Genomic DNA, 12480 nt, shown 5'->3' on the forward strand with positions numbered 1-12480 from the left:
AGTGCTCCTTGAAGGGAGTCCAAGGTCTCTCTACTTCTAACCAAGTTCACAGACTGAATACTCAAATCTACCCACAGCAGGTTAAAATCTCCCACCAGCAAAATCTCTTCCTTCATTGCTAACTTTTGGATGTCTTCGACAAGATCTGTTCCATTCCTCTGCCTGGGTCAGAAGTCTGTAGGCCACATTGGTGTCTTCCTTTTCCAAAATGGCTCAGCAGGGACTTCCCTAGTAGATATGTGCATTTGTTTATTACGAATTAGGCAATTTCAACAAAATTGCCTAATTCGTTGTGGTTCGGGGGGACCTGAACCACGAAACGGATTTTCCCCGAGCTTTGGGGAAAATGTGTTTTTCGGATTAGTGCGGGGGGAGGGGCACATTTATTTTTAAAAAACCCTAAAGAAACCACCCCAACCCTTCAATTTTACTTTCTTACACCCCCCCCCCCCCCCACCATCCCGATCCCTCCCCAAGACTTACTAAAAGTCCCTGGTGGTCCAGCGGGCGTCCGCGAGCGATCTCTCCCTCCATGCCGTCAGGCCTGTGACAGGCCTACTATGACTCAAAATAGCGCCGATAGCCTTGCGCTTACGATGTCACAGGGGCTGACCAATGGCACCTGTAGCCCTTGTGACATCGTAAGGGCAAGGCTATCGGCGCCATTTTGAGTCATAGCAGGCCCGACAGTCCGACGGCATGGAGGGAGAGATCGCTTGCGGACCCCCGCTGGACCACCAGGGACTTTTGGCAAGTCTTGGGGAAGTCAGGAGTCCCTCCTGAGACTTGCCAAAAGTCCCTGATGGTCCAGCGGGGGTCCGGAGCGATCTCCTGCACTCGGGCCGTCGGCTGCCGGTATTCAAAATGGCACCGATAGCCTTGCCCTTACGATGTCACAGGGGCTACCAATGCCATTGGTCAGCCCCTGTCACATGACTCCTACCATGTGAGAGGACGCGCGTATGTCCCGGGGTTTGAAAAAAGGGGCGGGGAGTGGGCGGGGCGGGCCAGGGTCAGGATCGAGGCCTCGGGCACAGCGGCCGTGCCGGGGGATCGCGTGCCAGCACTCGGCCGGCGTGCACAACCTACACCTGCCCAGAGGCAGGAGTAAATAAGAAAATAAAGGTAGGGGGGGTTTAGGTAGGGCTGGGGGGTGGGCGGGGAGAGGAAGGAAAGTTCCCTCCAAGGCTGCTCTGATTTCGGAGCGGCCTGGAGAGAACTGGGAAAGCTATCGGGGCTCCCCTAGGGCTCGGCGCGCGCACGTTGCACAAGTGTGCACCCCCTTGCGCGCGCCCACCCCGGATTTCATAACATGCGCGTGGCTGTGCATGTTATAAAATTGGGCGCAGCTACTAAAATCTGGCCCATAGTGTACAAGTAGTTGTGCAGATAAGTGGAAGCATTTTGATATGGATTTTTTTAGACAGCGGAATGTGAAAAATGTCCAAAAGGTGTGAGGCCTACGACAAAGGCGACACATACCATCCTCTCCCCGCACGCGTGGGGAGCAATTATAAGCGCTGGGAGGAAGCCAGTGGTTATCTGTAATCTTAACACAATGTCTGAGGAATGGGAGGAACGTCACGTGCTGTGAAAGTGTAAAAGAAAACAATCCACAGTTCCACAACAAAACCAGATACGTCCCGGGCTGGCGCCGTGCCATGCTGACCACCCCAAAAAAAAAAATGGTGCAAGAGAACCATCGAGGGAGATTCCACCTGGTGTCAGAGCCCCAATTCCTTACCTCCCAGTCCAACACGGACGCCTGCCACTGTGCTATCTTGTCGATATTTTCCAGTCTTCTTTTCCGTTCGTTGATCTGCTGGGTCACGTTCCTCATGACTGCCAGAGCGGCAGCCACGTACCTGTAATCACTAGAAGGCAAAAAAAAAAAAAAAAAGAGTGGAGCAGTGGAATTACATCTGGACAAAGATCTGACATAGTGCCCCCCCTCCCCCACCTCCTGCTTTATCGTCATTGCGTTATCTTTGGTTTTCAAGTTGAAGTTAGTAGTGAAATCAGCTCGTGAGAGAATAACGCTGACCCACGCCAGCTCCCGCTCGCAGGTGCTACAGAAGCTGATCAGGCCTAAAAGGAATCCGAGCGACATAACGTTTGCATCTGTTCCTTAACCTGCAGCCCTGGCTGGCAGCTGGTAACCCAAATATGAGGGCTGTGACTCCTTGGTTAAATTAGGTTAGCACTATTTAGGATTCTCCCACAGAGCTCTTTCTATGCACCTCGATTCTTATCCCCAATGTTTTCAGTGCCGAAGATCTGAATATTAACTTTTCCCTAACAGCGCTGCCTGGCCCTAGACACAAATCCATGGGGCACAGGTCCCGATTCAGGTTTATTAGTGACCCCCATGTGCCTCTGGACGCCAAGGCCCCTGCAATCTTTAAGGAGGTAGGCGCAGAGGGATGCACGGCCGCTCAGCCGGCCGTGCAGAGCTGAGATCTGCATGGGAAACAGGATGCCCCAGGGGAACAAAATGTGCCCTTTCACCATGGCCTATCTTGGGTAGGGCAGGTCTTCAACACCCCACTCCCCACCCCAGGACCTGAACGTTTTAAGCAGCTACCAACACCTCTGTCACCCAAATGAGGCTGTGGGATCTCCCAATCCCCACGTAGGCTATTTAATTTAAAAAAAATAATTGAAACAAGAGGTTCAAAGTTGTCCAGCTTGAATAGTCTTCAGGTGACTGTAGAGGGAACACTGGAAACTATAATTCCTGAATGACGGGAGACATGCATAAGAACATAAGAACATGCCATACTGGGTCAGACCAAGGGTCCATCAAGCCCAGCATCCTGTTTCCAACAGTGGCCAATCCAGGCCATAAGAACCTGGCAAGTACCCAAAAATTAAGTCTATTCCATGTAACCATTGCTAATGGCAGTGGCTATTCTCTAAGTGAACTTAATAGCAGGTAATGGACTTCTCCTCCAAGAACTTATCCAATCCTTTTTTAAACACAGCTACACTAACTGCACTAACCACATTCTCTGGCAACAAATTCCAGAGTTTAATTGTGCGTTGAGTAAAAAAGAACTTTCTCCGATTGGTTTTAAATGTGCCCCATGCTAACTTCATGGAGTGCCCCCTAGTCTTTCTATTATCCGAAAGCGTAAATAACCGATTCACATCTACCCGTTCTAGACCTCTCATGATTTTAAACACCTCTATCATAACCCCCCTCAGTCGTCTCTTCTCCAAGCTGAAAAGTCCTAACCTCTTTAGTCTTTACAGAGCTGTAAAAGCACTCTGAGATCTTGCACTGTGCGGCCTGTTAATACGTTCTGGTAATGTGCAAGCACAGTAGTAAGCAGTCTTGAAGCTACCACCTACCGAGGGAATGGAGGCATTTTTCTGTCTAACTTGCTGAATCCGCACTTGGGGGCCGATGCAATAAATATGCGCTGAAAGCGGGCGCCGAACACTCAGCGCCCGCTTTCCTGGAACTCACATACTGCAGGACAAATGTTACTGAAGGCTCTCCTCGTAATGGCAGCGGATTCTGACTTGACGCATGGCCGCTCCTCCCCAATCCCCCGACCATCATAATCGGGCAATCAGTGGGGCCCGGGCTTCAGCGTCTCCTCACTTCCAGCTCCCTTGGAAAAGTTCTGCAAACGGACCTCGCTATTTACGTAGGCGTCAGCTACTGAAGATATCTGCTGTATAGACCAGTGGTCCCCAACCCTGTCCTGGGGGCCTACCAGCCAATCGGGTTTTCAGGATATCCACAATGAATATGCATGAGAGAAAATTTGCATGTTATGGAGGCAGTGTATGCAAATTTTCTCTCATGCGTATTCATTGTGGATATCCTGAAAACCCGATTGACTGGTAGGCCCCCAGGACAGGGTTGGGGACCACTGGTATAGACCATAGCATACATTTGGCCATTCTTCTATATTCTCTTTGGCTACTTGGCTGCATAGATTCTCACTCAGCCATTTGCCCGTGAAGCACTTGCTCACGCCACTGCCCCGAGATCATCTCTGCTCTCTTACCTCTAACATCCGTCAGCTGCTAAGAGTTGCGCGGACCCATGAGGGTCGCCAACACAGAGGTACCCAGTTTAATCAGCAGAGTGACCTCGGTGAGTGGCTAAGCAGGAGCCCAGCTTTGGCCTGCAGGCTAGGGTACAGCCCCTCAGTCCTGTCATGAGAGCTTGCAAGCCGAGGAGTGACTCGTGGAAAGTACAGGATATTATGGCATAATGACAGGTGGTTTTTGTGAGTCCGTCACCGAGGATGCTGTAGGCGTTCTTCCTTCTCCTTGGATTTCATGTCTTGTTCTTTGTAACAACATGTAATCGTCTTCAGCGATAATCCGTATTTTCCAAAAATGACACTCAGGTCGGGGCTATTGATTTAGACCTTACGCAGCATTTTCCGTCCCAAAAGACCTTCCTGCTCATTATAATTGGAAAGTGACACGAGGACACCTGCCGTCCCGCTGCCAGAGTTTATGAGTTAACGTCGAGCCAATATTGACTAATGAGAAAACCAGAGAGCCCCTGATCCCCGCTGTGGAAGTGCGGCTGCAGGCACAGGATGAGCACACTGATGTCCACAGGATGAAAAATACCGGATGGGAACGACACAAAATGAATCAAAGTTGTTACATCACAAGAGGATTGTGAGAAATTGCAAAACTGGGAGACTGGGCATCAAATGAAATTGAATGTGGACAAGTGCAAAGTGATGCACTTAGAGAATAGTAACCCAAATTATAGCTACAAAATGCAAGGCTCCACATTAGGAATCACCACTCAGGAAAAGGACCAAGGTGTCATTGTTGAAAATACGTTGAAATCTTCTGCTCAATGTGCAGCAGCAGCCAAGAAAGCAAATAGAAAGCTAGGGATTATTAGGAAAGGAAGGAGAATAAAACAGAGAATATCATAATGCCTCTGTATCGCTCCATGGTGCATCCTCATCTTGAGTATTGTGTGCAGTTCTGATCACCACATCTCAAGAAAGATATAGCAGAATTAGAGAAAGGTGACCAAGATAATAAAGGGGTAGAACGATTCCCCTATGAGGAAAGGCTGAAGAGGTAAGGACTCTTCAGCTTAGAGAAGAGACGGCTGAGGGGAGATATGACAGAGATCTATAAAATCACGAGTGGAATGGAATGAGTAAACATTAATCAGTTGGTTACTCTTTTGAAAAGTACAAAGACCAGGGGACACAGAATGACGTTACTGGGTAATACATTTAAAACTAATAAAAGAAAATATTTTTGTACTCAACATAATTAAGCTCTGAAATTAATTGCCAGAGGATGTGGTGAAAGCTATTAGTGTAGCTGTGTTTAAAAAAGGATTGAACACGTTCCTGAAGGAAAAGTCCATACATCATTATTAAGCTGGGATAAGCAGCTTGGGATCCTGTCAGGTACTTGTGACTCAGATTGGCCACTGCTGGAAACAGGATACTGGGCTTGATGGACCCTTAGTCTGACCCAGTATGGCAAATCTTATTCCCTTCTGAGGAATCCTGGACTCCCACTAGGCTCATTAAAAAGAACCAGGAGGGTAGTTGTACTTATTATCTCAATGAATATTTAGGAACCTTCATTTTCAGTTTTTATTTTATTATTCCTGGGCATTTCAATGTTATAACAAAAAAAAATGATTTTTCCACTGATTTTTCAACAGTGTGTTATAACAAAGTCATTTTTTCACTGATTTATTTTCTTTATTACAACAATAAATTTCCCAGGAATAATAAAATAAGAACTGAAAAGCACCCTCTGCAGAAATGAATAGTTTTACATAGCGCTGCATGACAACAGCAAGCAGCAAACATTACAGTGGTCAGAATAAGGACTTTGGAAATAAGGCACAGAAACGCTACAGAAAAGAACTCGATGGCATCCAGGACACTGATGAGGGGGTAAATTCTCAGCCTGCGCTGGTGTCACGTACAGAGCCCCCTTTAGCACGCACCACTTTAGGGATATTCTCAGCCTGCGCTGGTGTCACGTACAGAGCCCCCTTTAGCATGCACCACTTTAGGGATATTCTCAGCCTGCGCTGGTGTCACGTACAGAGCCCCCTTTAGCACGCACCACTTTAGGGATATTCTCAGCCTGCGCTGGTGTCACGTACAGAGCCCCCCTTTAGCACGCAACCACTTTAGGGATATTCTCAGCCTGCGCTGGTGTCACGTACAGAGCCCCCTTTAGCACGCACCACTTTAGGGATATTCTCAGCCTGCGCTGGTGTCACGTACAGAGCCCCGTTTAGCACGCACCACTTTAGGGATATTCTCAGCCTGCGCTGGTGTCACGTACAGAGCCCCCTTTAGCACGCACCACTTTAGGGATATTCTCAGCCTGCGCTGGTGTCACGTACAGAGCCCCCTTTAGCACGCACCACTTTAGGGATATTCTCAGCCTGCGCTGGTGTCACGTACAGAGCCCCGTTTAGCACGCACCACTTTAGGGATATTCTCAGCCTGCGCTGGTGTCACGTACAGAGCCCCCTTTAGCACGCACCACTTTAGGGATATTCTCAGCCTGCGCTGGTGTCACGTACAGAGCCCCCTTTAGCACGCTCCACTTTAGGGATATTCTCAGCCTGCGCTGGTGTCACGTACAGAGCCCCCTTTAGCACGCACCACTTTAGGGATATTCTCAGCCTGCCGCTGGTGTCACGTACAGAGCCCCGTTTAGCACGCACCACTTTAGGGATATTCTCAGCCTGCGCTGGTGTCACGTACAGAGCCCCCTTTAGCACGCACCACTTTAGGGATATTCTCAGCCTGCGCTGGTGTCACGTACAGAGCCCCCTTTAGCATGCACCACTTTAGGGATATTCTCAGCCTGCGCTGGTGTCACGTACAGAGCCCCCTTTAGCACGCAACACTGTAGGAAAAATTTCAAAGAGAATCAGTGCCCAGTGCTTGTGCTAGAAGCTGATTCTCCTTTGGGCTTCTGCTTTTGAAAAAAATCAAGTTTGCCTGCTGTTCCACTCCTTTGACCTGAACTTGCCTCTTATTCCCCTGGCTAATAGTCCACGTGTACTCCTGGCCAGGCTGAGGGTGGGAGATTTTTCAAGCAGCCGCATTAGCCAAGCAAATCACCCCCCAGACTAACTGCATTTTTTGCAGGACAGACCGATCCACTCCTGGTTTTATCTCTCTCTGTTCATGGACTTGGCGTTCTGACCTTTTTAAGCAAAGCAGCGTTCTATAAATCCGCTCACACAGTGGTATAAAGCAAAACTGGATCAGCTTGTCCTCAAACGGTGGAATCCACTGGAGAATTCCTGTCCTGAAGAGAAGGCAGACGGGGACACAAGGCTCATCGGGAGCGCGGCAGGCAGCCACCGTGAGGCTGCAGACGCGCACGAGCAGGAGGAGCGATGGAAGCCACCTCAGCGGCTCTAATGCAGCCTTTCCTATCTGACAAGCCACAAAAGTCCTGATCTCTGCGATGGGCCACGATGGAACAGGGCATGGAGAGAGAGCTCCCTTAATAGGACCCAGATGAAGGTGATAAAGCAAACAAAAAAAAATCCAACTAATATCTTTGCTTGCCCGAGCGTTCATTCCCCATACCCCCTCCAACGCTCTCTCGGAAGGTATGGAGTCTCGTAGCATCTTTCGCCGGCGGCTAGGAAGCCCAGCACTTCCAGCTTACGGGGGTGGCTAAAACGCACTGCGGCTTCCGTATATCTCGGAGGTCCTCCCAGAGACCCTGCTATGACGTTGAGTCCCAATACCTTAGGGTCCTGTTTACTAAGGAGCTGTGCTCAGATAATGCGAGGTTATTCACCCCGGCGCCCGCCACTTCTAATGCGGCCCTATTCACTAATAACGCGCAATCACGCGCATTACCGCCCACTGCGCCATGGTAAATAGACCCCCCTCCCCCAAAAGAAAGGAGCGGCATCCCCGAGCCTGGCGCAGCTCGTGGCACTCTGCGTTCGGCAGGGAGAACTCGCTCACCTTCTCAATTTCGCTCTGAGGAGTTTATTAATAGAAATGTTCCAGCACTCACCCACTTTTTATAATAAGAGTGGAAAAAAAAAGCACAATAGCTCATAAAAAAAAAAACCAAAACCCTCAACAGACACATAAAAGGGCAGCGGTCCAAAGATGTGCCAGGGAAGAGCAGAGCAACCAATAAATTGTACACCACGGAGCAGAAAGAGAGAAGCGAGGCCTCCTCAGTGCCAGAAAACGATTTTACGTGGGAAACGGGCGAGCGTTACAGAGTGAGCTCAGGGCAGGCATTCGCGTCCCTCACGTGCTTCGTGCTCTGAGGAAAACCCCACGTGTGAGACAGAAACCCCGCCAGTGCCTTCTTCCGCGTTCCTCTTCTCCGTCCTCGGCGACGCACTGACGCTCTTTTCATTCAAAAGGGGGTGCCCTAACTGACCCTCCCCCCCGGCGTCACCGTTTCCAGTGCTCTTGGGGGGGGGGGGGGGCAGAAATACCAGAACGTAAGAGCTCCCCAAGTTCGGGTCAGATTTTACAGGTCCACCTCACTCGGTACCCGCTGCTCCTATTCCCCCCTTCCTCTCCGGCCCACGAGCCAGCAAAGCAGCTGAAAGGTGACACCGCGGCCGCAAAGAGCGAAGCAGGGTAAGAGGCGCGACTCCCGGGGGGCCGTTCAGAGCTCAGCCCTAGCGATTTATCGGGGGAGCTGCTGGGACTGCGGCTTTAAACTGCTTTCCAACTAGCTCTGCTGAAATGAAGACTGCGTTTGCTTGCTGTGTGCGGAGGCAACGCTGCGCTTCCAGGACGCACGCTGCAGGCAGTGATACTCACCCTGCAGAAAAAGCCAATGCATTATTAGCCTGAAGACCTTACTTTACGCGGTTCTCCTTCTATAACGGGTCTCCACTTATTAAAAGTGTTGCATTGGACCTTAATAGTGATGACAATATGTGGGGCAAGCACTCTCTCTCTCTCGCACACACACACACAGACACACACACACACACACCCTTTCTTTCAAGTCTTCTCCCTCCATTCTCTCTCCCTTCCTACTGCCATCGTCAGCCAGTGCCCTGCGCTATGTTATTTCACTGTTCCTGAAAGATAAAAGCCAGAACTGGCAAATCACTTCTGCTAAAGAGGACCTCGGCGGTTTCTCTTTTTAGCTGCAACCCAGAACCTTCGGGACTTGTGTAGACCTGCCTGCTTTATTCAGCTCGCGGGTCCGCAAGTCCCAGCAAGCTTTGGGACGGAAGCGGAAAATCTGACAACACACACCCTTAACTTTCTGGAGTCATTTGGCCCCCCTGCGATGGCTCGGGGGTGACTCAAATTGCTCTCTCTCTCAGGCCGACGCAACACAGGGTGGTTAACCCGTGGTTGGACACGCATTTTGGATGCGTGTCCACAAGCCCTTATGCTATAAGGGGATTAACGCATCCAAAACGCGTGTCCGACGCTCCGCGAAGCTAACAGGGCTCATCACGTGCAAATGCATGTTGAGGCGATTAGCTATTTCCCCTGATGCAAAAAAAAAAATGTGCACCCAACGCGCACATGTTTACTCTCCAAAATTAACGCCTGCCGGTGGCCAGGTTAGGAACAGGGATGCTAAATTAACAAGCGACTATTTTCCTAACCTCCTTTTTTTACCGTGGCAGACGATTTAAATATTAAATCGGGTGCCCCGGAGGGGTCGGTCGGCGCGCGTTAGAAGAGCAGGCGTTCGGTCGGGAGCGCCCGTTTTCCACGCGCCAGTATCGCATCGGCCCCGTCTGTGCTAAAGCCAACATTTTACTATAATAAGTTAATCGCGGTCGCGAAATACTTCCGTGCGCAGCATATGTCCCGCCCCGTCAACACACCGCACGACGGTTCTAAAATTAAACTTTAAGAAGTATTTAAACCTCAAACGAATTTGCATTTTGATCTAATTATTCATACCTCCCTTGGCATTAAAGCTAATTAGTGAAGATGGGAAAACTTTGAAAGGAAGGATCCTGCCTTGTAGACCCGTCTCCTACCGATGAGGAATGCGTGCTGCAGCCTGCACGCAAACGTCTGACACAGCCCGACACTTACAAAGACAGTAAATGCAATAATATTATCAACAAATCGCAGGGAAAATGCCAGTGAGAGATAGCAAAAGGGGCCAGCCAGGCTCTCCCTCTGGAGCGGGTAGGATCCCCTCACTGCGAGGGCAGCTCCAGTGACCCGAGCAGGGCACTGGAGCTATTTCCTGGGTGCACTCTCTGCAGAATCCTCTGCCGGCCTGAACAAAAGGGGCATCTTGAATTCTACCAGGCATCACCGCGCCACCGCCCACTCCGCAGAAATATTTTGGCCGTCGGTCTGAGGGAATTTTTACTGACTCTTAGTAAAAAAAAAAACGTCTAAACATCTGAGGCAGGCATGTCCCGTCCCCCCCCCCCCTTCCCCAAATATACTGCAGAGCGGGGGGGGGGGGGGTGCGGGCTCCCGGGCTTCCTTCTGCTCCAACGTGTGCACCTGGGCTAGCGTCCTGCAGCCGGGGCGCATCACTTCCCAAACGTCAGGAGAGGAGTGGGAAGAGAAACGCGTCCAGGGGTTGCCGAACGCCCAGAAACGTATGAGATCTGTAAAGACATTCACGGATGTGACCCCCCCCCCCCCCCCCCGGGGCGGGAGGGACCCTTTCTCCGCACACAACGCCTTCAGATCTGTTTCTCTCTCTCTCTCCTCGGGCCGCCCTTACTTTCTGAGTTCCGGGATTCTGCGTGGGGGGGGGAACGAACGATTAGCGCTCAGACCCAAATTCCTGCGACACCCGCTCTCCGTCCCTCCTCTGCACCCACAGCACTAACAAGCAATGCAGCCTTCTCAGCCGCAAGACACCCTGAGGAGCAGGGAGGTTTCCAGCTTCTCTTACTGATCGCTGATGTGATGACTGAGGCTTCGTTATTTATTTATTTCTTTGCTTTTAGTTTTTATATACCGGTGTTCCTGTATAAAATACATATCACACCGTTATAAATAATAATTCAGGAGAAAAGGGTGATTAGCCAGGGCTCTCACTTCTATTGCAAAGTCCTTTGATGCTTTCGGATGCACTCTTATACTAAGTTCCTTCTTCTTCCAATACTTCAATCTTCCCAGACTGAGGATGGTTCGGTCCTCTTTTCTCTTCCCAATTTTAATTCCACTTTCTTGCAGGACATGGTCCCAGTTTCCGTACCTTTCCCTGAATTCTCCCTAAATACTTTAGCTCTCCTAAAATTTAAGGGACGCCTTGAAAACAGCAAAAAAAAGGAAGGACGTTGTGTAAGGTTCATGTAGGGAACCCCCCGGAGAGGTGCCCATCAAGTTAGTGCCTGCGGGACACGGCCTTCTCATCTACTGCAGCAGCATTCACAGCTCCAAGGACAAATATCTCCAACTCCTTACCCCTTCCCTTTCGGCCCCCTGGCAGGGATACTCGTTTCCGGCTGGATTCCTCCACATTCCTTCAGGATGAAGGGGCACCACTCTCCCCAGATTCTGATTACTGAGTCCCGGGCGCCAAGAGCCATCAGCTCCCAGTGGGGCAGAAAAACAGTCTCGGAACCCAAAAGAGGGAAAAATCAGGAAGGGCGGGAAAAGGTCCTCCTTGCCTCACAACGGAGGAGAGAGAGTCCCGAAATAACCTTTAAACGCTCCTGCATCAGGTCACCGTCAGGTCCGTCCTCTGAGGGAGAGACAGCACACACTGCAGGTACTCCCTTACCCGAGGGATGCCCCAATCCGCTGCAACAAGGAAGGGCCAAAATCGGAGAATCGGGGCCGACGGGAGGCAGATCCCAGCAAGGAAAATTCCTCGCTCCTTTCCCAGAAATCAAAAGAAAATTTATACAGCAGCAGGAAAATCCAACTCAAAATCCACAGAGATAGATGCACAAAGCTAGGCCAGGACACACCACCTGCAGCTCCCACATGGGGGGGGGGAGCAAAACTCAAACCTCTCGTCTGCAATTTCTACCCTCCCCGGCTGGACTGGTGCCCTCCTGTTAGGGAAACCAAGGGCTCCCTGCCTGGGCCTTACACAACTCCTTCTTTTTGCTGTTTTAAGGCATCGCATACATTTCTGTGGGGAGGAGCTGGTTAACAGCTTCCCTCCCCCCACACTTTCTTTCCCCTCCTTCCCCTTCTCCTGGCACATTTTCCTCCCCCTTCCCTTCCTCTGCCACGCTCTTTCCCCCTTCCACCCTCATTCCGCTAGCTCCTCTTCTTCTCCCCTTTCCCATTCCCCTCCTTTCTTTCCTGTGGCACACACGCCTCCTCCCACTTTTGTCCCAGCATGCTCTTTCTCCCCCTTTCCATTCCTTGGCACACAGACGTCTCCTCCCCTTCCCTTTTCCTGGCATGCTCTTCTTTTCCCTCCTTCCCTCAGCACACTCTTTCCCTCCCTTCCCTTCTCCCAAAATGATCTCTTCCTTCCCCTTCCCTTCCTCAGCACACAGTCCTCCTCCCCCTTTTCTCCAAGCACGCTCTCCTTCTC

General features: G+C 50.6%; 1 protein-coding gene across 3 annotated transcripts in view; it reads right to left on the reverse strand.

Moving 5' to 3' along the window:
* Positions 1-12480, reverse strand: part of ARHGEF9 (Cdc42 guanine nucleotide exchange factor 9) — a 372437-nt gene that overhangs the window by 72491 nt on the left and 287466 nt on the right. For all 3 annotated transcript variants that reach the window (XM_029607691.1, XM_029607693.1, XM_029607692.1), the window contains one exon: positions 1745-1874. In XM_029607691.1, the coding sequence (XP_029463551.1) occupies positions 1745-1874 (130 nt within the window). The remainder of the gene's footprint in view (positions 1-1744; positions 1875-12480) is intronic.

This window comes from Rhinatrema bivittatum, chromosome 6, assembly GCF_901001135.1.
Source record: "Rhinatrema bivittatum chromosome 6, aRhiBiv1.1, whole genome shotgun sequence".
NCBI lineage: Eukaryota > Metazoa > Chordata > Amphibia > Gymnophiona > Rhinatrematidae > Rhinatrema > Rhinatrema bivittatum.